The sequence below is a fragment of the Dermacentor albipictus genome, chromosome 3, assembly GCF_038994185.2.
Source record: "Dermacentor albipictus isolate Rhodes 1998 colony chromosome 3, USDA_Dalb.pri_finalv2, whole genome shotgun sequence".
Taxonomy (NCBI): domain Eukaryota; kingdom Metazoa; phylum Arthropoda; class Arachnida; order Ixodida; family Ixodidae; genus Dermacentor; species Dermacentor albipictus.
The window spans coordinates 123,125,573-123,148,262 of NC_091823.1; the positions used below are offsets into that span (position 1 = coordinate 123,125,573).

Genomic DNA, 22,690 nt, shown 5'->3' on the forward strand with positions numbered 1-22,690 from the left:
CGAAGAATTAGATCCCCTCTGCTAGCGCTCTTCTTCACGCCAGCGTTGAGAGAGCGAGTGTTCTCTTTCATCGAGTAAGGTGTGTTCATGTTCACCTGTGAGTGCGGGACACCATGCTTGTTAATTTATTTAGTAAACGAAATGTGTACTGAAATTTATAGGTCCGGTGGAACTACGAACGTTAAAATAGTGGTTAGTCAGGCTTCTTCGTTCATGGACAACTATTGCAAGCAGCGTGAGAACGGGACTAAGAATAAGGGAACACAGCGCCCGCATAGTGTGTTTCCTTAATATGAGTCCCCTTGTCGCGCTGTTTGCAATGGTACGAACGTTACTTTGTGTAGTTTAGTTATTTATTTCCTATCGCAATGAATACATTGCCTTACGGGTGAAAGTACGACATTATTCTAGTTGTTTCTCAATGAGAAGAAACAGACAGAGAAAGAATATTTTCATTGCGTTTCAATTGACCTTTGCTTTCTTGGTTGCCGCACTTCACTCCGACATTCTTAGTCATAATTCTAGCTGTCTGCAAACTTTACTTTTACATACCAATCTTGCCAGAGGTTGCGAGCTGCAGCTTCCGTGCGAACGTAGCCCCAGCCTGTATGGGCGACGTGAAGAGACTTCTTAAAGAGGGTGAGAAAGCGACACCTTGCTTTGTCCTTGGGGCTATTGTAAATGTTCAGAAGGAAGATGCATTCTTTCCCGTTTACGACTGGGAATTAATTCGAGGAATAGATGTTCGATGTGAGGACTATTGAGATCATGTTCAATAACAGGGATACGACGCCGTACTAGGGTGGAGACCCGGCGAAGAGGGTGGGTGGTATGGAAGGTCTGATAACCGGGGAGCGTGGTGGGGGTGGTATTGGTTTCTTGAAGTAGGATAGCATCCGGGCGGCGGGTATGCTGGCGTAGGTATTGATTGAGTATCGATTGTTTCTGGTGAAAGCCTAGATCTTCTCAGATAGAAATAATTAAAATGTGAAACAATAACAGGAGATTGGCTCACGGAAGAGGCCGCGTTTCTACCAGAAAGCTCGCCTTCATGCACATCGTTCGGCGCCAGAGTTTTCCGGTAAATATTACGGCTACGTAAGCTGCAGTTGCTGAAGCGTAAAAAGCAGCCATGAATCTTTGCATGCCATCCGTTCCACTCTTAAAGGCGAAGCTTGAGCTTCGTCCAGATTTTTAACCGGAGCACGAAATTTAGCAATACGCGTAAATTTGAAGTCACATTGACGTTACGATAGTGTCGGGTAACCCCACCACACATGCATACTTATAAACTGATACGGCCTGGCTGTCTCTCCGTTTTGTCACAACTGCAATGAATTAGAAAGAATCGATCACTGCGTGCTGTTTTGACATCGTTTCTCTTAATTGCAGAGAATAACTTTGCAAGTCTCGCTGCGACCGCTTGGCTTTCCCTGGAGCTCTCCTGCCTGGATTGCTTTCGCAGCTCTGGCAATGAGTCCCAAAAGTGTCTAATACCTGCAAAAACCCGCTATGCTGCCCGGTAGGCTTGTACATATATTTCTTTTGAACACTTTTTTTTCTTTTGAACAACTGAGACATGCAGGCATCAATACAACGAATTTCCTTAGAGGGGCTCGAGTTCACTCAAACTAAAAAGCTGCCACAAACACAACCTGCGGAAACATTCATTGCCATATGCATTAATGGTAAGTTTGGAAGCTTACAATCAGCTACCTTCAACAGATACCGCCGTGGCCTTATATGGTACAAAAAAAAAAGCACACAATGAAATACTTCAACACTGCTGATCACACCTTGAAGTAACAGAGAATGAAATTTCTAGGTCAGCTTTATTCAAATTATTTTTTTCAATAAAATGAAGCAAGAAGGGTAAAACTTCTTGAGAATTTTTCCCCTTCACGCCTTTCTTTTTATTTGTCAGTTGACGCCGCAGTGGCCTCTTCACGTATATTACTCCAAAGCTCCATTACCGGTGATATTTTTTGTACCTTCTGTATCGCTTGTTCCAAGCGCCGCAGCTGTTCCCGTGAAAAGTACCTCTTCCACCCACCCACTTTGGCTTCTCTTACGAAGCAGTACTTCTTGCTGTCTCCGCTGTGTCCATCTTTGCAATTCTCGTCAAGGCGCCGCAGCACCTTGTCGATGCCAGGATTTGAGTTTGTGCGGAGGTCCGCGACCATCGCCTCTCTCATGTGATCTGCCGAGCATCGTTCAAGCATCTCATTAAGCATCCGATTATCCTTTTCTAAATCTACTGCATAGCTGTCTCCCAAGAAGCGCGCAAGCTTCAGAACAGTGCCTCGGGTGTCTTTCGTCAAGTTCTCATATGTCACGAAAAACACGTTGGGTATGTCTTTGAGCTCATATCCGGAAACCACGTGATCGAAGTAGTTACCGTAACCTGCGACGTCCTCGCTCATGAAAGCATCGAAGAACTGGTCGAATGTGCCATCTTGGAAGCGGTAGGCACTGAGACTGGTCACCATGTGGTAGAATGACACGCACACGTCCCACGGGTTCCGCGTCACGTAGATGTACTTTGCCTCGCTGCTGATAAACTCCTTTCTCAAGGGATAATGCGATGAGATCAAACGCAGTGGCAGGCTCGGTTTCAAGTCGTCAGGGTGTGTCACCCCCAGATATATAATGTTTTGTGTGAACCCATCATAACTTGTGATGGGTTGACCTTTCTTTAGAATAAGCTGCACAATATAAAGGACCCAGTGCGTTCCGCTCTTGGGAAATGAAAGCAGGACTAGATCGCCTTCTCGTGCGCGAAACTTCAACGCTCCTTTAAGGACTTCAGGGTCGCAGTGCGGGTCTCTTGGGACACCATCAATGTCTTGAGCGAATGGCTTTGTTGTCGACATGAGGTTGATTTTCACCCTGTGGCTGCGAAAAATGAACAAAATAACGATGTTTATTACGACGCTTTCCGTCGCAACACTCGCTTCATTTCAAGCCATTACGCGATGAAGTGTACAGTACCTTCTGCCGAATTTGTTTTCAGGAATCCCCACTGACAGATTCCTTTACCTCTGTACCTTTGTGTCCGCAAATAGCAATGTACGTGGAGTGCACCAAAAGACAATATATTTCACAAATTTCACTGGCATCTATCACAGTCACCAAAAACTGTCACAAGCAAGATAAGGAACATTTATGAAAAGGTAAATTTTCACCGACTCGACTGTGGCATATAGCTGCAAAGGAAACCCGTCAGGGGTTTACAGCAGGAAAGCTCATCAGGCGAAGGAAAATGCGTCCTGGTCCGGGTATACAACTTGGAACCAGCGCCTGACTAGGGCGGTCGCTCTATTTTCCGACCCAACCGTCATGCTAGGGTGGTGCTTGTTAACTCAGGGAGTAGATCAGAGGCCTGAGTAGCCTTTGGCGCAGTTAAATGCGTGACAGGCATGCTCGGTCAGTTTCCGGGAATCTGCTGTTTACGTTCACAGTAAGTGTACACCTAAAGAATATGCATCCCCTCCCACCCCCGGTGGCCGAAAGGCCGCATCAGCGTTATGAATCTGCGAAAATCTTGTTCTCCGTCCGACAAAGTTGATTGTTACATCAGGCATACAAGAAGAAAGGAAAAAAAATTCGGAAGGAAACAATAAATGATGTCAAAAGAGTGAAGAGGTCCAGGTCGGTGTACGAGAAGAAAAAGAGTGGTCCATGGACCGTCAGTTGAGGGAAGGGAAGGAAAAAAGTCGGCGTTGAAGACAGCTGACCTGAAAAGGGTAAGGTGAAAAGCAAAAAACACTGAGCGGTGTTGTCAGTGAAAGTAAGAAAAAAAGAAACACGGAAGTGAAAGTGCTACTTGTCGTCCCGCCGTAACCCCAGAACCATGCTGCACCTTTGTTGACTTGAGTAAGAGGTACGACAGGTTGAACGCCACAAAAAATTATGCTAAGAGAAGTCCACATACGTCATAAGCTAGAGGTGAGATCGGAAAAGTGAAAGAGATTTTGATAGGACAGAAATTAGAAGAGCCCTCTCCCGCTTATCTCTTGATAGTGGCTTGTACATGTCACGGGTGACTTATACGGATGCATCATCCTTTGGAAATCCTGCTATAGACTATGTTAACGTGTAATCATTGAAATGATGTGCTGTGGAGTCGCAATGGTTCCCACAAGCGCATGTGTTGGAAGATCAAAGTTGAAAAACGTGATAGTAAAATGTAAATCTACCATGTGACATTATGATGCGCATAAGTGGTAGATGAGGTGGAAATAACGATGGGATGGAATACGCCCTGTTTGCATATAGATAAATATCTGTGTAAGAATGGTCCTTCGTTCAAGCTGTGTGTCGCTTTGTATGTTAATTAGAGTATATGCGGAAAAGAAAGGAGCTCAAAGATCATAAACCGGTACGGGTCACATACGAATAAGCTGCGGTTGAAGCAGCTGCATCATCATTCTTGTTGTCAGTAATAACACGATGTACGGGTATGAAATAAATAAACAGGTTATGTGGCCGACATTTCAATAGGAATTGGTTTGATGGAGTCTACTTGTGGGATTGGTTGTAGTAAGTTGCGGCAATGTTATTGAAATGGGCAGACCGGCAGTATAATCATGTAAACGCACTATGCCTGCTTTCCTTTGGGCGTATAGAAGACTCTCCAGTACTGCAGCAGTTTCGACTGCCTACGAAATTGTTGCTTGTGTAACGAAGACCGACACTAAGCACGGAATCGGGGCTGGTGCTCAGGCTTGGTGTTTTGGTCTTACCGTCACATTAGCCACTTCGAATTCTCGGTGAATAAACCTGTTTACGATTGGTGGAGGTGAGGGGTACCTTCAAACCGTCCAACTTGGCACTTCAATGCCGCACGCTACCCTAAACCATGCTCGACGACACTCCTGAGCAGGTGATTTGAGGATCGGTCGTGGGCGCCGATGTGCTCAGCGAAAAGAACCCTGCTGTTTGCAGCAGCGAGGATGACAGCGAAGTAGAGGACTGGATCTCGTCATGCGGGAAGTTGCGCGCAACTCACACGGGACATGCCACAACACTGAACAACATGATTTTATACCTCCAGGGCGTGACAGCCCTCGAACCATGAGACGGATTTCCAGACGTGGTCCGCATTTAAGACCTCTTTTGTGGGCCTGTCTGGCAGCCCTGCTGTTCGCAAGCGTGCGCAGAGAAGTGTTTGCGCTAGCGAGCGGAGCAATCGGGTGGATCATTCACGATCTGCATCGAAGACGTCCTGGACTTGCTCAAGATAATGAGTAAGACCATGTTCGAGTAATGAAGACTCACCATTGTTATGGAGAAAATATAGGACTGTCTGTTTAATGGTCTGCTTCCAAAGATTCCGCGCGCATCAGCAGCAACCACCACTCTTTGCCAAAGTTGCAATGAGGTGCTCATTCAGCAATATTTGGCCGGTCACCCTTCTCCATACGATGAACTTCGTGCTGGAGTGGCTGCCATTTTCAATCAATCGAAGATTGTCGAACCGATAAAGGTGTCTGTGCTTGAGGAAGTTGCCTGCCAGCTCTCCTTAATGCCATTCGCTCAGCCGTAGCACATACAACAGCATAGCTCCGCCACGCGATTGAGCAGGAAATCGCCGAGGTCCTGCCCGTGCTCAGTGAACAGCTCCCTGCAGCGGTGCCTGTTCGTTAGGCTGAAGCCGTCCAGAGGCCCCGACAACTTTCTGCAGTAGCAGCTCCACCTCTCACTTACGGCGACGTCGTACCTAGGCCGGGACTACCAGCCGCCGTCCCGTTCTTTCATCAGGCGCCTGGGGCACCGCGTCCTGTGACCAAGATTGGATCTGCCGTCGGAAACTCGTGAGGCATGCCAGACGACTGGCCTATAGGCTTTCATGTGGCTACGCCGGTTATGTCGTCGCATTGTCGACACGTTCAATTGCCTGGTACCACTTAGGCCGTGGCATCCTGTGAGACAGCCATGCCGGGTCTATTTTAAGGCTCCTAAGACACCTCTACGGTGGCGTCAGCACCTGTTCGTCGCATGTCACATGCCAACTATTCACCTTCTCCCCGTCGCCACTCGTCATCATCGATGTGGCCTCGTTCTGTGGCTTGAGAAGACGAAAATTGATTGTTGTAGTCTGCGAGACAAGTCCTAGAAATTTCTGAATAAGGTGTTTGCGCATCCTGTCTCGTGGGCACTCGAACCACTGGATCTGATATGGACTAATAATGCTGTCACTCGCTTCGCAAAGTCACGAATCCACTTTCAGGCCAGTCCATTCGCACACCAAGCGCTCAGCATATTGACCTTTTAGCGACTTGTACAGCGCGTGTAGTCTCTGAGGATGTCCTGTATACCATCGAGTTTATTGTAATTTCTTCTTTCTCTTATGACGTTATCCTCGGGTGCCATTTCCTCTGAGGCCATAACGCTGTCATTCATAGCGCACGTGACGAAGTTGAACCATCACCGATGTTTATTGTGACCTTGGCCGATGTTCCTCCCATTGGCTGTACATGACTGTAAACTGCTTATGAAGGGCGACACGAACATTTCCCCAAGGGCTGAGCGCTTCATCCCATGTGCTGCGGCACAGTCTGTGACGTAATCATACTGTCCTCTCCATCTGCCCTGTTCATTAGACGAAAAGCTTTTGTGCAACCTCTAGCTGCTGTGGATATTACGCAAGCCTGCTGAAAAATTCTTTCGTACTCTCTGCCCTAGTTTGTGTCACCACATTGAGCAGAATGCCTTGGCGATGAGGAATACATTGACGACGTGCAAGTCGTCGACCCATCAGATGATACAGCCTCCACCAGGCACCCTACGCTCAATGAGTTGTCTACGTCGGAAGCATTGTCCACAGAAGTGTTTAGTCTCTCCACCACTGAAGACCTTACACGAGTTAAGTGTTACCAGCGTCTGTGCGTGTCAGAAGAATTTCATTATTTCGATTTCATGTAAAGTTCTTTGGGCCGTACGCCCACTGTTACGCAACACATCGGTACCGGCTCGCACCATCCATTGCGACAACGTCTGTATCGCGTATCTGCCACAGAGCATCATGTTATCAACTGGCATGTGCACTACATGCTTCACCGCCAAGTGATTCGACTTCCATATAGTCAATGGACGTCTCCTGGTGCCCTTGTTACGAAGAAGGATGGCTCTATTTACTGCTGCGTAGATTACCGATGCTTTAGAGACTTCACTCGCAAAGACGTCTATCCCCTGCTGCTAATAGATGACGCCATAGACTGCCTAAATAGAGCAGAATTCTTTCCCGAATTATATTTGAGGTAGGGCTATTAGCACGTGCTAGTAAGAAGTTGATCGTCCGAAGACAGCATTTGTTACACTTTATGGCTTACATAAATGTAACGCCATTCTCTTTGGACTTTGTAATGCACCCGTAACATTTGAGCGCATAATGGACAGATTCTTACGTGGCTTGAAGTGGGACACGTGTCTATGCTATCTCGACAATATTGTCTTTGCTCCGGCCTTGACCACGCACCTTCAGCGGCTCAAATTTGCTTTGACAAGGTCAACCAACGCCTACTACAATTGAAATTGGAAAAACGTTCCTTCGCAGCGAAACATATTATCATACTTGGTCACGTATCCAAGGATGGCCTCTTGCGCAAATCAGCCAACCTTCGCGCCATCACTGAATTTCCCTAAACTAACGTCCATAACAGTACTACGCAGTTTCGCTTGACTCTTAGTACCGATAGCTCATTCAAAATTTTGCCGCAGCTGTATCACCCCTGATGAAACTACTCGAAAGCAACGGCACTCTCTCTTAGTGGTAATAAATGTGTTATGACGCTTTCAAGGATCTGTACGTTCTTCGTACTTCACTGTCCATCTTCCAGTGTGCATGGAAGCAAGCTGTGTCGGTCTCGCCGCTGTTGATGCGCAACACAAGCTCGAATTCGATGAACATGCCGTTGCACATGAAAGTATACTGACAAAAGCAGTAACCAACCACAATTTAACACTGAAGGAATGCGTAGCCATCGTCTGGGCCCTTACTAAGCTCTGTCCTTATATCTATGGCCTCCTATTCGATGTCGTCACAGACCAACATGCACTGTGTTGGCTTTGTTCATTGACATACACCTCAGGCCGTCTTACCCGCTGGGTACTCCGGCTTCAAGGCTATGACATCCGCGTCGTGTACCAAAACGGACGCCAACATTCTGAAGCCCATTCACTGTCATGCTCTCGCCTGCCCGCTGAAATTTCCTGTTTCTGGGCGCCTCAGTGTACCGTTTCGTCCATTGAAATTGGCATGATCTGTCCTTACAAGTGGAAGAAGCACTGGATTGCTCCCTTAAAGGCTTTCTCGCCGATTCGTCAACACAACCGACCATTCACACAAATCACACAACCAAACACTTACTTCTCAGAGGGCCAGTAGTGGTTACTAAGACTTAAATATACCTCGAAGTGTGCGTTCCGAAATCTGTCCGTTCTTATACACTGATCTGAAGCACACTCAGGAGCTTTACAAAGTTCCCTGCGTCTTCGGCAGTGGTATTACTGGCGAGGGAATGTACATCTACGTTCAAAAGTTTGTTCGCTTTTGCGCCGATTGCCAATGCCAGATATATTCACTCTAATTGTCCCTAGGCCTCTACATTGCCCGGCCCAGCCATTTGCGAATATCGGCATGGATTTGTATCGGCCACTTCTCCTGATATGTGTTGCTAATCACGGCGCCATCGTCGCAATTGACCACCTTACGTGATACTGCGAAACCGCCGTCTCTTTGGCTAGAGAATGCGACGTTGCCTAGCTCCTCCTTCGTCGTTTTATCCTGCGTCACGGTCCACCCCAGGAACTGCTCATAGATTGCGGGCGTGTTTTCTTGCCCGAGGCCTTTGAGGCAATCCTTGATCAGTGCAACGTTCTTCGTTGGATAACTACTGCGTACCACTCTCAAATGGATGTCGCCTCTGACCACACAAGCTGGGACCTCAACCCGCCCTTTGTCGGCCACGCATATAGCTACTCAAAGAATCCCTGCTATTTCGACCTCCTTCACATTTACTGTCACTATCGCCACAATTCTTCCGTATGGGCCGGATACATCCTAGCATGTGCCCGTTTCTGCAGCTGCGAAGCATTCTGACGAGTGCCGTGAACTCGCACGGGCCTTAACTTCAACTGATCAGGAGCGCCAGAATAGCAACCGCGCCGAGACCAGAGCACCCATTCTCCTTCTTTACGGCCTTGCGTGGCTGTTAATCCCTGACAATATACTTGGCCTCTCTTCGAAACTACTATCCGATATGAAGGTCCTTACCACATCCTTGAGCGCACAATTGTGATCTACATCACCGAAACCGTGGTGCCCTCTTAGGACCTGTGCAGTCGCGGATGAGACATCTTACATCTGAGGCGCCTCAAGACGTACTACGACCCGCATATCATGACGACCTCTTAGGTCACCAGGGTGGTTTCTCTTTCGTCTACAAGGGTCATTGTAGCGAAGATGACAGGCGCTGGATGATCAGAATCAAGGGTGGTGATGCGGGCTTGTTGGTACCTCTTTACCGGAAGTAGTTAAGCGCAGGGAAACACGAGGACAAAAGAAGGTACATTAGAAACACATGCTCACAATGCCTGTGCGTGCAATGTGCCCTTTTTGTTCTCGTGTTTCCCTGCACCTTTAGTTTATACTTGATCATCACCACCAGCGCGAGTCATAGGATAGCCGCATATGCTCGGTGTTCAGGTCTTACTGTTGCGTCAGACGCTCTAAATTCCCAGTCAGTAAACCTGTTTACACTCTAACGAACAAGTAATAGCCAGATATTGCTACAGTGCCTTGAAAACGAGAATGATGACGGCTCCAAAGACAACGAAAATTCAAGACAGTCTCATTGGACGTTCTCCCGTATCCGCTAGCGTTTTACATCCTTGTAAATGCATCTTGTGAACAACTTTATAAGCGTAAGATTAGGGAATAGAAAAAAATCTAGAATCACAAACGCAGGTTTGACAGAGTGCGACTTGCAGGATGCTTCAGTAAACAAATGGTATCATCATCAGCATCATCAACATCATCCCTGCTACTCCCACTGCAGGGTAAAGGCATCTCCCATACTTCTCCAACTACACCGGTCATGTGCTAATTGTGGCCATGTTGGGCCTACATACTTCTTAATCTCATCAGCCCACCTAACTTTCTCCCGGCCCCTGCTACGCTTCCCTTCTCTTTGAATCCAGCCCATAATCCTTAATGATCATCGGTTATCTTCCCTCCTCATTACATGTCCTGCCCATGCCCATTTCTTTTTCTTGATTTCGACTAATTTGTCATTAACTCGCATTTGTTCCCTCAACCATTCTGCTCTTTTCTTATCCCTTAACGTTACACCCATCATTTTTCTTTCCATAGCTCGTTGCGTCGTCCTCAATTTAAGTAGAACCCTTTTCGTAAGCCTCCAGGTTTCTGCCCCGTAGGTGAGTACTGGTAACAGTCAGCTATTATACACTTCTCTCTTGAGGGATAATGGCAACCTGCTGTTCATGATCTGAGAATGCCTGCCAAACGCACCCCAGCCCATTCTTATTCTTCTGATTATTTCCGTCTCATGATTAGGATCCGCCGTCATTACCTGCCGTAAGTAGATGTATACCCTTACCGCTTCCAGCGCCTCGCCACCTATTGTAAATTGCTGTTCTCTTCCGAGGCTGTTAAACATTACTTTAGTTTCCTGCAGAATAATTTTTAGACCCACTCTTCCGCTTTGTCTCTTCAGGTCAGTGAGCATGCATTGCAATTGGTCCCCTGAGTTACTAAGCAAGGCAATATCATCAGCGAATCGCAATTTACTGAGGTATTCGCCATTAACATTTATTCCCAATTCTTCCCAATCCAGGTCTCTGAATACCTCCTGTAAACACGCTGTGAATAGCATTGGAGAGATCGTATCTCCCTGCCTGACGCCTTTCTTTATTGTGATTTTGTTGCTTTCTTTATGGAGGACTGTGGTGGCCGTGGAACCGTTATAGATTTCTTTCAGTATTTTGCATACGGCTCGTCTGCACCCTGATTCCATAATGCCTCCATGACTGTTGAGGTTTCGACAGAATCAAACGCTTTCTCGTAATCAATGAAAGCTATATATAAGGGTTGTTTATATTCCGCACATTTCTCTATCACCTAATCGATAGTATGAATACGGTCTATTGTTGCATAGCCTTTACGGAATCCTGCCCAGTCCTTTGGTTGACGGAAGTCTAAGGTGTTCCTGATTCTATTTGCGATTACCTTAGTAAATACTTTGTAGGCAACGGGCAGTAAGCTTATCAGTCTATAATTTTCCAAGTCTTTGGCGTCCCCTTTCTTATGGATTAAATTATGTTGGGGTTGTTCCAAGATTCCGGTACGCTCGAGGTCATGAGGGACTGCATATACAGGGGGGCCAGTTTTCCTAGAACAATCTGCCCACTATCCTTCAAGAAATCTGCTGTTACCTGATCCTACCCAGATGACTTCCCCCTTTGCGTAGCTACCAAGACTTTCTTTACTTCTTCCGGCGTTACTTGTGGGATGTCAAATTCATCCAGACTGTTCTCTTTTCCATTAGCGTCGTGGGTGCCACTGGTAATGTATAAATCTCTATAGAACTCCTCAGCCACATGAACTATCTCATGCATAATCTTAATGATATTGCCGGCTGTGTCGCTTAACGCATGCATCTGATTCTTGACTATTGCTAGTTTCTTCTTCACTGCTTTTACGCTTCCTCCGTTCCTGAGAGCATGTTCAATTCTATCCATGTCATACTTCCTTGTGTCAGCTGTCCTACGCTTGTTCATTAACTTGTAAGGTTCTGCCAGTTCTAGCCTAGCTGTAGGATTAGAGGCTTTCATACATTGGCGTTTTTTAATCAGAACGTTCGTCTCCTGCGATAGCTTACTGGTATCCTGTCTAACGAAGTTACCACCGACTTCTATTGCATACTCCTTAAGGATGCCCATAAGATTGTCGTTCATTGCTTCGACATTGAGGTCCTCTCCCTGAGTTAAAGCCGAATACCTGTTCTGTAGCTTGATGCGGAATTCCTCTATTTTCCCTCTTACCGCTAACTCATTGATCGGCTTCTTATGTGCCAGTTTTTTTCAGTTCCCTCCTCAAGTCTAGGCTTATTCGAGTTCTTAACATCCTATGGTCATTGCAGCGCACCTTGCCGAGCACGTCAACATCTTGTATGATGCCAGGGTTAGCGCAGAGTATAAGCTCTATTTCATTTCTAGTTTCACCATTCGGACGCCTCCACGTTCATTTTTGGCTATCCCGCTTGCGGAAGAAGGTATTCATTATCCGCATATTATTCCGTTCTGCAAATTCTACTAATAACTCCCCCATGCTATCACTAGAACCTATGCCATATTCCCCCACTGACTTGTCTCCAAACTGCTTCCTGCCTACCCTGGCACTGAAGTCTCCCATCAGTGTAGGGTATTTTCTTTGGACTTTACCCATCGCCGATTCCACGTCTTCATAGAAGTTTTCGACTTCCTGGTCATTATGACTGGATGTAGGGGCGTAGGTCTGTAAAACCTTCAATTTGTAGCTCTTAATAAGTTTCGCAACAAGACCTGCCACTTCTCGTGAATGCTATAGAACTCCTGTATGTTACCAGCTATATATCCTTATTCATCAGGAATCCGACTCCTAGTTCTTGTCTCTCCGCTAAGCCCCGATAGCACAGGACGTGCCCGCTTTTTAGCACTGTATATGCTTCTTTTGTCCTCCTAACCTCACTGAGCCCTATTGTATCCCATTCACTGCCCGCTAACTCCTCTACGAGCACTGCTACACTCGCCTCACTAGGTAACATTCCAGCGTTAAACGTTCTCCGGTTCAGATTCCAATGGTGGCCTGTCCGGACCCAGTGATTCTTAGCACCCTTGCACCCTTAGCACCAATGGTACACGGGTAGGGAAGTGAGGTGAAATCATGTGGAATATGTAAGACGTGTGAAATAGAAGGGTGTTTTTCGGTTGGGGCTTCCTGTCTAGGCATGTAAGGGCAAATGTAAGGTTGAAGCTTGGTAAGTTTGGGTCCCGTAAGATGTAATTGATCTTGATGTCAAAAGTGCGAACTTTGCGTGGATACGATCTAATTGAATATATATATGTAACGTGCAGGTATACCATAGTATAATGAATTTATGCGCGCAGTTCTGGAAGCTTCTGTGAGCGAAAGAAGTAGCGTACGCTGGGTAGATGTAGTTGTTGATGTAAGCATTGAGGTGAGATATGTGTACCACCAAACAGGCGAAGCGTATGCTATGGAAGGGAGTAAAACCTCGTCGTAGAATTGTCTTACCTTTTTTGGAGAGCTGGAATAATGAAGTATGAAAAGGCGTTAGTAGAAGTGATGCCGTGAGCTCGGCTATTGGGCCGAACGAAGACAGTTAAACAATGGCACACCTGTAAAAAGTGTACAGCGGTTATGTGTACGGCACAAAACTAAGGTGCATCCTTGTTCTGACACTAGCAATGTTTTGACCCAAGGAATGCGTCCGAGTACATCCACTTCAGTTTGTGCCAAAAATTTGAATAAGTTTTCGCCGAGTGTTCTCACACTGTATGGCGAGAAACATACTTCATAAGCAACTGCTGTCTTTTTCTTGAATAGCTTTCAGTCTATTATTACTTCAGTCTATTAATAACGTATGGAATCCTTTCGTTTCAAAATGTAACAAAATTGTGCTTTCATAATGAGTTAAAAAACTTACTCTGGTGAGTAAGCACAAGGAATAATGCTTGCACATTCTTTACGCAAATGTTTGATGCGTGAGCATTGCAGTCACTTACCGTGATAGTTGGACTAAGAGAGCAATGTGCGAGAATGCGGGACGGTACAAAGGTGAAATCTCATGCGCGCTACAGCGCCCAATATTGGGAAAAAATGTGGTGTGCTGCGGATATGGAAGGTTGTTACACCTACTGCTAGCGCGATTTCGTTTCCGTGCCTCATTTTCTCCCTCTATCTAACAGCACGTGGCTCTGTTTGCGACGTGCAGCTGTTGCCTCAGGGACGTTTATTCAGAGACCTCTACCTACAAAGCCCCGCCGCTTGGCAATCTTCCACAGTAGTGGAAATTTTTGACGCGCACATTAGCTCAGTTTGGAGGAGGCAGCAGAAAGATTCACGAAAGCATAAATAAATTTACCTTCACTTTTACCATCCTGATACTTCTCATGGGCCACGCGGAACGGCGTAAGGAGACGCTGCGGATAAATTCTAACCAAATGGATTTCGTTACAGCTCAACGAAAGCGCAGTAACACAAGAACAGTTATATGTGATACGGTTCGAAATTTAAGGCACTGCCAAAGGAACGTATGGACTGGACGAGTATTTGTACACTGCAAATAAAAATTGGCGCACCACCTTTCTCCCGATGACTGACGACGGTAATGCGTTCAGCATTGAATCAATATAGCGGAAAAAAACAACTATCGCCACCGTCGAAACTGGTTATGCAGCAAGCGTGTAATGGCAGCGGGACTCCTCTCTCGCGCTTCGCTAAGAACACTCGGGGCATTCTGGTGGCGTCAAAACGCATGGCGAGGCGGCACGTGTGGATGCTGAGAAACGCGTCAAGCCTGCTTCACATGATGCGATTATCATCGCACTGGAAGTGCGATTTCGCTCGCATGCGACGGCACTCGCAGTCGCTGGCGCTCATTTTCTCTCTTACCTCTGCGGCTGCGACCAAGCGGCTGGTGGCACGTCGCACCAAGCGCAGCGATCGCTGCGATTTTTCGTCGAAATCGCTCAGAGATCCGCGGGAGCCGTTTCGCGGTTCGTTTTGTCGAATGGCGTCAGTAGCTCATCACAACATCTGCAGATACGACTTCTTTATCTGTGAATTTTGGTGAGCAAGCGGTAGGGGATCTGGGATTGTAGCGCGAAGTGACACGGACACAGGCTAGAAGCAGACAGGGCGAGCGCTAACTCTCAACTAAATTTTCATTAACACGAAGAACACACACACACACACACACACACACACACACACACACACACACACACACACACACACACACACACACACACACATGCACGCACGCACGCACGCACGCACGCACACACACACACGCACACACACGCACACGCACGCGCACATACATATATATAGGTGATTGCAAGAAACATCAGCATAAGAACCTGACAAGGTTTAAAAACATCAGTTAAACATATCAGGAGGTAGGGAAGTAAAATAAAAGCGGTACGTACCGTCAGCACCAGCCGGCGATCAAGCCAGATAAAGTATCGTAGGTCAGACTCGGTTCTTGGATTTTTATGCGTTTCTCACGATGCGATGTTGATCAACCGATGCTTTTTTTTTTACGTTGGCTTCGGGTGCTGTTAGTACGCTTTCTTGTTTGTTGCGTACAAGCCACTCGATATACATGAAAACGCCACAGATGTAGCGCGGTATGCTTTTACGGAGCAATTTAAAGAATATGCAGCTGCAGTAAGATACTGTGTCGAGGCAATACGAGGTAACAGCATAATACCCAGCGCTTCAACATCTCGCTACGTCCGCCACCATTTAATTGGATGCAGTCTGTTGGCTTCGGCTGTCACGCGTATTTTTCCCGGTCAATTGTTTCGTTTCGAGGTTCTGTAACTTCCTCTGAGTGACGCGACTGATTATCGCAAAGCTAACGCGCAAACGATATATAAAAATACTACATCTTCTACAATAGAACATTTACCGTTTTGACTGAAAATAGACGGCATCTACAAAATTTGTTTTCGAAGCGTTAGCGTGCGACCATCATATGAACAGTTTTCTCCTCATAGTCATTCCTCAGTCATTTTTCTCCTGCATAGAAACGAATAAATATTCACTGTGTTGCAGACTTTGTGCCCTTACTGCCCCTGTATTAACCCTCACTTCGAAAGGTAATCGCATATTGGACTTACTTCACTGTACTGAATTTGTTTTGTTTATGCTGGCCGTAACATATTGCAGTATTCTAAGAAACAACTTTGCCGTAAACATACGTGCATTTCCTTCCTCCTCTCTCTTTACCTCCTGTGAAACACATGCAATAATAATAAAAGCAGGCAAGAACGTTCTTTTTATAAGTAACAGAAAACAAATTAAACAAAAGCAAATCAAAATTGTGCATGGAACTCAGCCGGTTGCATCCCTTCCTTTGAATGTTAGCATCTTTTCAAGTGTGGATGGTTCTTGCAAGTCCACAGCTCATAAACTGTGCATACCTACACGAGCCATGGACTGTGCCCAACAAGACGGAGTTGCTAATGAGTTTGTAATTAATTACACCTGTTACTGCATAAACTCATATAACCAAATACCGCCATTACTACCTCTGTTACATAAGTACCATACAACTTGCAAGATATACAAAGACAGCATGACAGTTGCGTATCTGAATCTTCTTTTTGTTATATTGTGAGAATCAGCTGCCTACTATTTTATTGCGTGGTGTGATTTATTAGCGCGTTTCTGCAGACTCCTCCAAATTCTACTCAGCTAGCTTCCGCGGCCGCGGGCTCAGCCAAACTTGCTCTGGCTGATATTATCAATAGCAATAATGTTGACTGTCCTATTATTAACTTCAGGCGATGCAGAGGAAAACCCGGACCCAAAGACTGCTGAATTGTTACAACAAGCCGTGCATAATCAGAAAGAAATTGTTTACAAGCTAAACACCATGAGAAAAGAAGTCGCTGAACATAGTACGAAGACTGAAAGAATGAACAGCCATCTGATGGCCGTGCAGGAAATGCAAAAGAAAATTGAGAGACTAGAAAACGTAGTACAACAACAAGCTGAACGACTACCGGATTATGAAAACAGAAGCAGAAGAAATAATCGACTAGTTCTTGGTGTTCCCGAGGCCAGAATTGAGACACAGATTTGCGGGGGCCTTCGTAGATAACATTCTCAGAAGCATGTTGGAGGTAGAAACTTGATCGGCAGAAATTCATTGCATTGGTAAACAAGGACAAGGCGCGGCAAGAACAGTAATTATGCACCTCGTGGATTTTCGTGAAAAAGAGACAGAGATGAGGAACTGTCAAAAACTAAAGGGCACTGCTTTCAATATTTGCAATGACTACTGAAAAGAGACAGTTCTTCTGAGAAAGAAATTATGGGAAAGTGCTGCGCCAGACCGAGCTAAGGGGGCGAATATCTCACAAGTGTATGATAAACTAAAGATAAATGGACGCATGTTTGTTTGGGATCATGAGCAAAATGAACGGCGCCATTATACAAGCCGCAGTGACAAGAGCAACAAAGACGAAGCGACTCCAACAGCAGGTATGCATGACCGGCATGAATCTTCTGAAGTTCTGCGAGCAGTTCAAGAAAATTGCCCCACTCATAGCTACGAATTCTTGTGCAAAATGCCCGTAGCATCGCTAATAAAGTCACAGAACTAGGATATATTCTACTGGCGCATAGCCGCGATGCAATTTTACTTACAGAAAGATGGCTGCGTGAGGGAATACGCAGTGATTGCATTGTTCCTTCCGGTTAAAATTTTTTAGATGGGACAGAGATTCCCGAGGTGGTGCTGCTGCTATCAGTGTTGAAAATTCCATCGAAGCTTCTATGATTGAATGTCATGTTCCCGAAAGTATATGGCGTAATATTACATTCGAAAGCAGAGTGTACTTCATTGACGTAGTACACAGACAGACTGCGTCTTCAACAGAGTTGCTGGATTTCCTAAGCGAATTCTTTGGTGACAATGTTAGCATGAGCATGAGAATGAGCTTGATAATGGCTGGAGACTTTGACGTGCCGCATGTTAACTGGAAAGTGTATTGCCCGGCGAGACAGGAACGATCAGCTGAGAAAAATTCTCGGAAATAAAATGTTGCCATGGCTGAGAACAAATTGTGCAAGAAGCAACTAGGGTTGCAGTTAGTCATTAATGAACCTCGTGCTCTTATCGCACAACCTAATTGATTATCCATTGAATCTTTTAGAGGGCATATCAGACGATAATATGTTGTCTTTGTACACACAGACCTGTGTGTGCAGTGTAGAGAGACCGTTCTTTCCTGTTAAATTAAAATACTTTAAAAATGCAGATGACAACACCATCATCAATTTTTATCATTACAATTTCTTGACTTTGAGCAGGCATTACATTGCGTGTCTGTGGAGCAACTGTGGCAAATATTTAAAAGGGGCATCATAACTTGCGTTGAGCGCCTTGTTTCTACTTGTATTAAGAAAACACAGAAACGAAACCTCTGGATAACACGCAGCACTATCCATATGAAACGGAAAATAAAAAATTAAGAAAACGAATATAAGAGACGGAAGTTGCAGCAATAAAAGTTGAGATGAAAGAAGCTTTTGTGAATTCGAACAAAAAAGTCTTCCGATCAAACGCTTGCCAGCTTTCTTAAAAGTTCATCACGCAAATTCTGGCGTTACTTCAGGGAAAGAAAGGAAATAATTGAACAGATCGAACGCGAGGGTAAAATCCTGACACGAGTTTAAGATTTAGCTGATACTTTCAATCGCTTCTTTCAGTCTGTTTATACAATAGACAAAGGCAATAAGATAGGCGAATACGTCAGCAGCGATATGAGGACCTCAATGGAACCAGTTATTATCAGCCGTGAAGGTGTTTTACAAGTGCCGCTTGAAATAAACGCCAAGAAAGGAAGCAGACTGGATGAGCTATCAACTGAATTTTTGAAGCAATATGCCGAATGGGTTTCCTTTTACTTAAGGATAATGCTTGCGAAGTCTATTGGAACGCATTCACTTCCACAAGACTGGCGCGACGCAGTAGTAATCCCCGTTTTTAAAGATGGCAACGGTGCTCATGTAAACAATTACCGACCGATATACTTGACGTCAGTCTGCTGCAAGGTCCTAGAACTTGTTATTGCAAAACATGTTATTAGTTTTCTTGACACTGACCAGTTACTTTCCACAAACGAACATGGATTTTCGGAATGGTGACACAATTACCAGAAACTTTCCATAATCTCTATTTGAACATGGATGCACACCAGGAAAGAGACGTAGTGAGTGTTCATTTTAGGAAAGCTTTCGATAAGGTTTCTCACCCTAAATAGCTTTTTAAGCATGATAGAATAGAAATAGGTAAACAGATAAAAAATGAATAGAGGCCTATTTATCTATCCGTCAACATTCTGTAAGGATTGAGAATTGCACTTCAATTTCACTGCGTGTGATCTCGGGGTTCCTCAAGGTTCTGATTTAGGGCCAATACTGTTTTTTTTGTTTGTTAATAATATCAGTGCACTAGTTGAACCGCCTGTTAAAATGAAACTTTTTTCCGTTGATTGTTTGATTTATTCCCCAATAGCTTATGAAGATGACCAAATTCATCTGAACAGACGCTTACAGGCATTTGGTGAGTGGTGTTTAAAATGGGACATGTAAATTAACTATAACGAAACAACATTTACGCATATTTGCTCAAGTAGGAGCAAACATTCCTTCATGTGCCCCATCGGAAATCATCAATTGAATAATGCAGCTTGTCTCAAATACTTAAGAGTCAGTATTAAGCACACATTGCAATGCACTCACACATCAATAATATGTGTTCCAAGCTAAACTAAACATTATACTTCTTAAAGAAAAATCTGGAATGCACTAAATGGGACGTGAAATTAACAGCCTACAAAACTTGTACCACCAGTCTTCGAGTACGCTTGTGTTGCGTGGTACCCTTATCAGAAAGTCCTGAAGGCAAAAAATAGAAAGAAAACAAAGACTTGCAGTCCGTTTCGTATGCCGTAAACACCGACGCACAAAGTCCGTTACGGCCTTGTTAAAATCGTGTGAACTGGAGTCCCTGGAGGAACGCAGACGCAAACATAGGCTAAAATTTGTTTTGAATATCATGAGTGGGCACACAAAAATAAACAAGGATTTATATCTACGACATCCAGGAAGAAGATGAGATCGTCTAAGCAATAGCAGAGCTATCCAACCTTATTGAACATGTACTGCTGCATTTCGTTTCTCCTTTTTTCCTGACACATTTAAAATGTGGAACAGATTGGTTAACTCAGTTGTGAGCACTGATGGGTCTGCCGATTTTGAAAATGCGTTAGATACTTTTTGCGATGATGTATACTAAATTTTGCTACAAGCATTTTTTTATTTTTGTCTTTTCCGTGAAAACCACTCTTTGTTCCTTGTTTTTCTCTTGGTAACTACCAAGAGCGGCCGTGAATTTGTATGTTACACACAATAAAAATTATGTGTTGTCTATTATTGACACATCACCCCCCCTTTAATGACCCCAAAAACGAGATCTTCTGGTAGGGGTCTTCTGGTTGCTCTCGGATTACCTGGGCTGGGGCGGCGGTAAGGCTTTGACAGCTGGATCGAAGCGCCGTTGGCGACTTCTTTCACGGGCGAGTTCTCGCCGCCACCCCTTAAACGCTGGCTGTTCCTCGTGGGAACGCACAACGGGTTTCCGTCCCATTCGTTTTCCGAGATTGAACTGAACGGAAACGAAGCCTGCGCACCGTGCGCGAAATGCTTTCCTGCCCTTTTCCCTTCCTGGCTGAAGCGAAATGGCTCTTATTGGTTTAGCGCGTGTAGTGAGCACGCCCCTATGCAGCTGGTAGCCTTGCTAATGACTCACGCTTCGGTGCAGGGACAGCTGTCAACTCATGAAACCGGCCATTCCCGCAGCTTCTCTGCTGTGGGAGTAACTGGGTTTTGGCGGGACCATATCGGCACTGGCACTTGTGATAGAATACAAGCTTTGCTTGAAAATGCATTGATGCTCTCAGTCTAGGGCGTCGCTGGCGGCGTGTTTCAGTGTTAGGCTGATAAAGTCAGGAATCGTTGGTCCTGAATGGTGGTGGCGGCGGTGAGCCACTCGTTGGAAGAGATAGGTGGGAGAGATGAGGGTTTGGATGAGGGCAAAGTCAAGGATGGCATTGCCATAGGATGTGTGATGTGTTGGGAGGAGCTTGGCCGCGATGTTTTAGTAACTTGAAGGACGAACAGCAGCATCCGAGTGGACATTCGCCCACCTCAAAATTTCAAGTTAACCGGCACGCATATTTAGAGTTGGCCCAACCTTTTTATACCTTTGTACGTGCAGGTCTACGCAACGACCCTGCTTTTTGTGTCAGGCACACCATGAGCTATGGAAAACGATGGACGCTATGTTTCCCGTCCGAAAATCGGTGCATTGCAGTAGCGGAATCTGGATTAAATATTGACGCCACGCCCCTTGCATGACATATCAGCCCCTCGTGGACAACATCTTCAAAGCACCTTCATCGGGCACGATGACGTCACGCTGTCACCACGTGACACCAAGCCTGCCGGGTATAAACCTGCGGCCAACTTTGTCGAGCTTCAGTCGACACTGCAACCCCGCCGTGATGATGACACCTCATATACATTTGTATGTGTAGGTTAGTGATAAAAGAAACCGATTTTATAGTGGCTACTTATGTATTGTAGTGTAGCCGTGTCCACACCTACTGCTGACGTGTATTAGCGACTTCTTTTCAATGGCGTGGCTGTTGCTTAAGCTTTCGAGAGATGTTCAGGAAAATCCAGGAACCCTTACTGAAAAAGTGGTGAACTAAATTCTTCAAACACAGAAAGATTTCTTGGAAAAAATTACTCTAAAAGTGGAAAAACAGACATCGTCTGAGGCGGGGTAAGTTGCAAATTCAGACCAGGTTGGCAGCCATTGAGGTCTTAGATGAAATTCCTATGAAGCTTTCAAAGAGTCAAACACTGACATCTTTGGGGGAGTACTGGGACAGAAAATTAACTTATGGAGTTTTACGTGACAAAACCACTTTCTGACTATGAGGCACGCCGTAGTGTAGGACTCCGGAAATTTCGACCACCTGGGGTTCTTTAACGTGCACCTAAATCTATGTACACGGGTGTTTTCACATTTCGCCCCCACCGAAATGCGGCCGCCGTGGCCGGCATTCGTTTCCACGACCTCGTGCTCAGGGAATAAAAATAACCACAATTGAAAGAATGCACCACCTAGGTAAGAAGTCTATCAATAAAGATCACCCATTTATTATTAAGATCGGAGACTTCAGGGAGAAAATGAGTGTCTTGGAAAATTTCTAATTGAAAGGACAGAAAATCACTATTTCAGAGGATTGTTCTAAAAGTGTGCTTGAAGTACAGAAAAACCACTGGAATTCCACCGCAGATGAAAGGCAAAGAGGAGTGTAGGTGAGGCTTATGTTGGATAAGCTGAAGATGACTAATGTTAAATGACTAATGTTAAATGACTAATGACTAATGTGAAGATGACTAATGTTAAACTACCAATGCAAGGTACAGGTGCCATACCTATTCCGACTGAAAGAAATGACTTGAACAGCTCCGGTATGGACAATTTAAGAGTATAAACCTGAACGCCAGAAGTATAATAAATGAATTGGTTGAGTTACAAAGCATAGCCTTAGAACACGAACCTGACATATTGGTGATGAAAAATGTCGCTTCATAAGGATAATTTAGATGCCGAAATTACTGTTCCCGACTATAGAATAGTCAGAAAAGATCGAGAACACAAAATGTAGGGGCATTGCGGATATAATAAAAATAACCTAGCATTCTCTGCTTTGCGAGACGTAAATGACATCGAAGCACTGTGGATTAAGGCAAAGTTAGAAGGCCACACAGTTTTCACAGGGGCTGCCT

At 45.2% G+C, this 22,690-nt stretch overlaps 2 protein-coding genes across 3 annotated transcripts in view; one reads left to right on the forward strand and one right to left on the reverse strand.

Moving 5' to 3' along the window:
* The window catches only part of LOC135909454 (probable cytochrome P450 49a1), a 215,017-nt gene that overhangs the window by 63,556 nt on the left and 128,771 nt on the right, over positions 1-22,690 (forward strand). The window lies entirely within an intron of this gene.
* Positions 1,850-13,828, reverse strand: LOC135909472 (sulfotransferase 2A8-like). The gene is made up of 3 exons (XM_065441466.2): positions 13,810-13,828; positions 13,319-13,422; positions 1,850-2,895 (listed from the first exon to the last, which is right to left on the reverse strand). The coding sequence occupies exon 3, from the start codon at positions 2,871-2,873 to the stop codon at positions 1,914-1,916; it is 960 nt and encodes a 319-aa protein (XP_065297538.1). The 5' UTR covers positions 2,874-2,895; positions 13,319-13,422; positions 13,810-13,828; the 3' UTR covers positions 1,850-1,913.

Bases quoted from the DNA above. Each gene is read 5' to 3' on its own strand.
- LOC135909472 (XM_065441466.2), bottom strand. From the start codon at position 2,873: ATGTCGACAACAAAGCCATTCGCTCAAGACATTGATGGTGTCCCAAGA.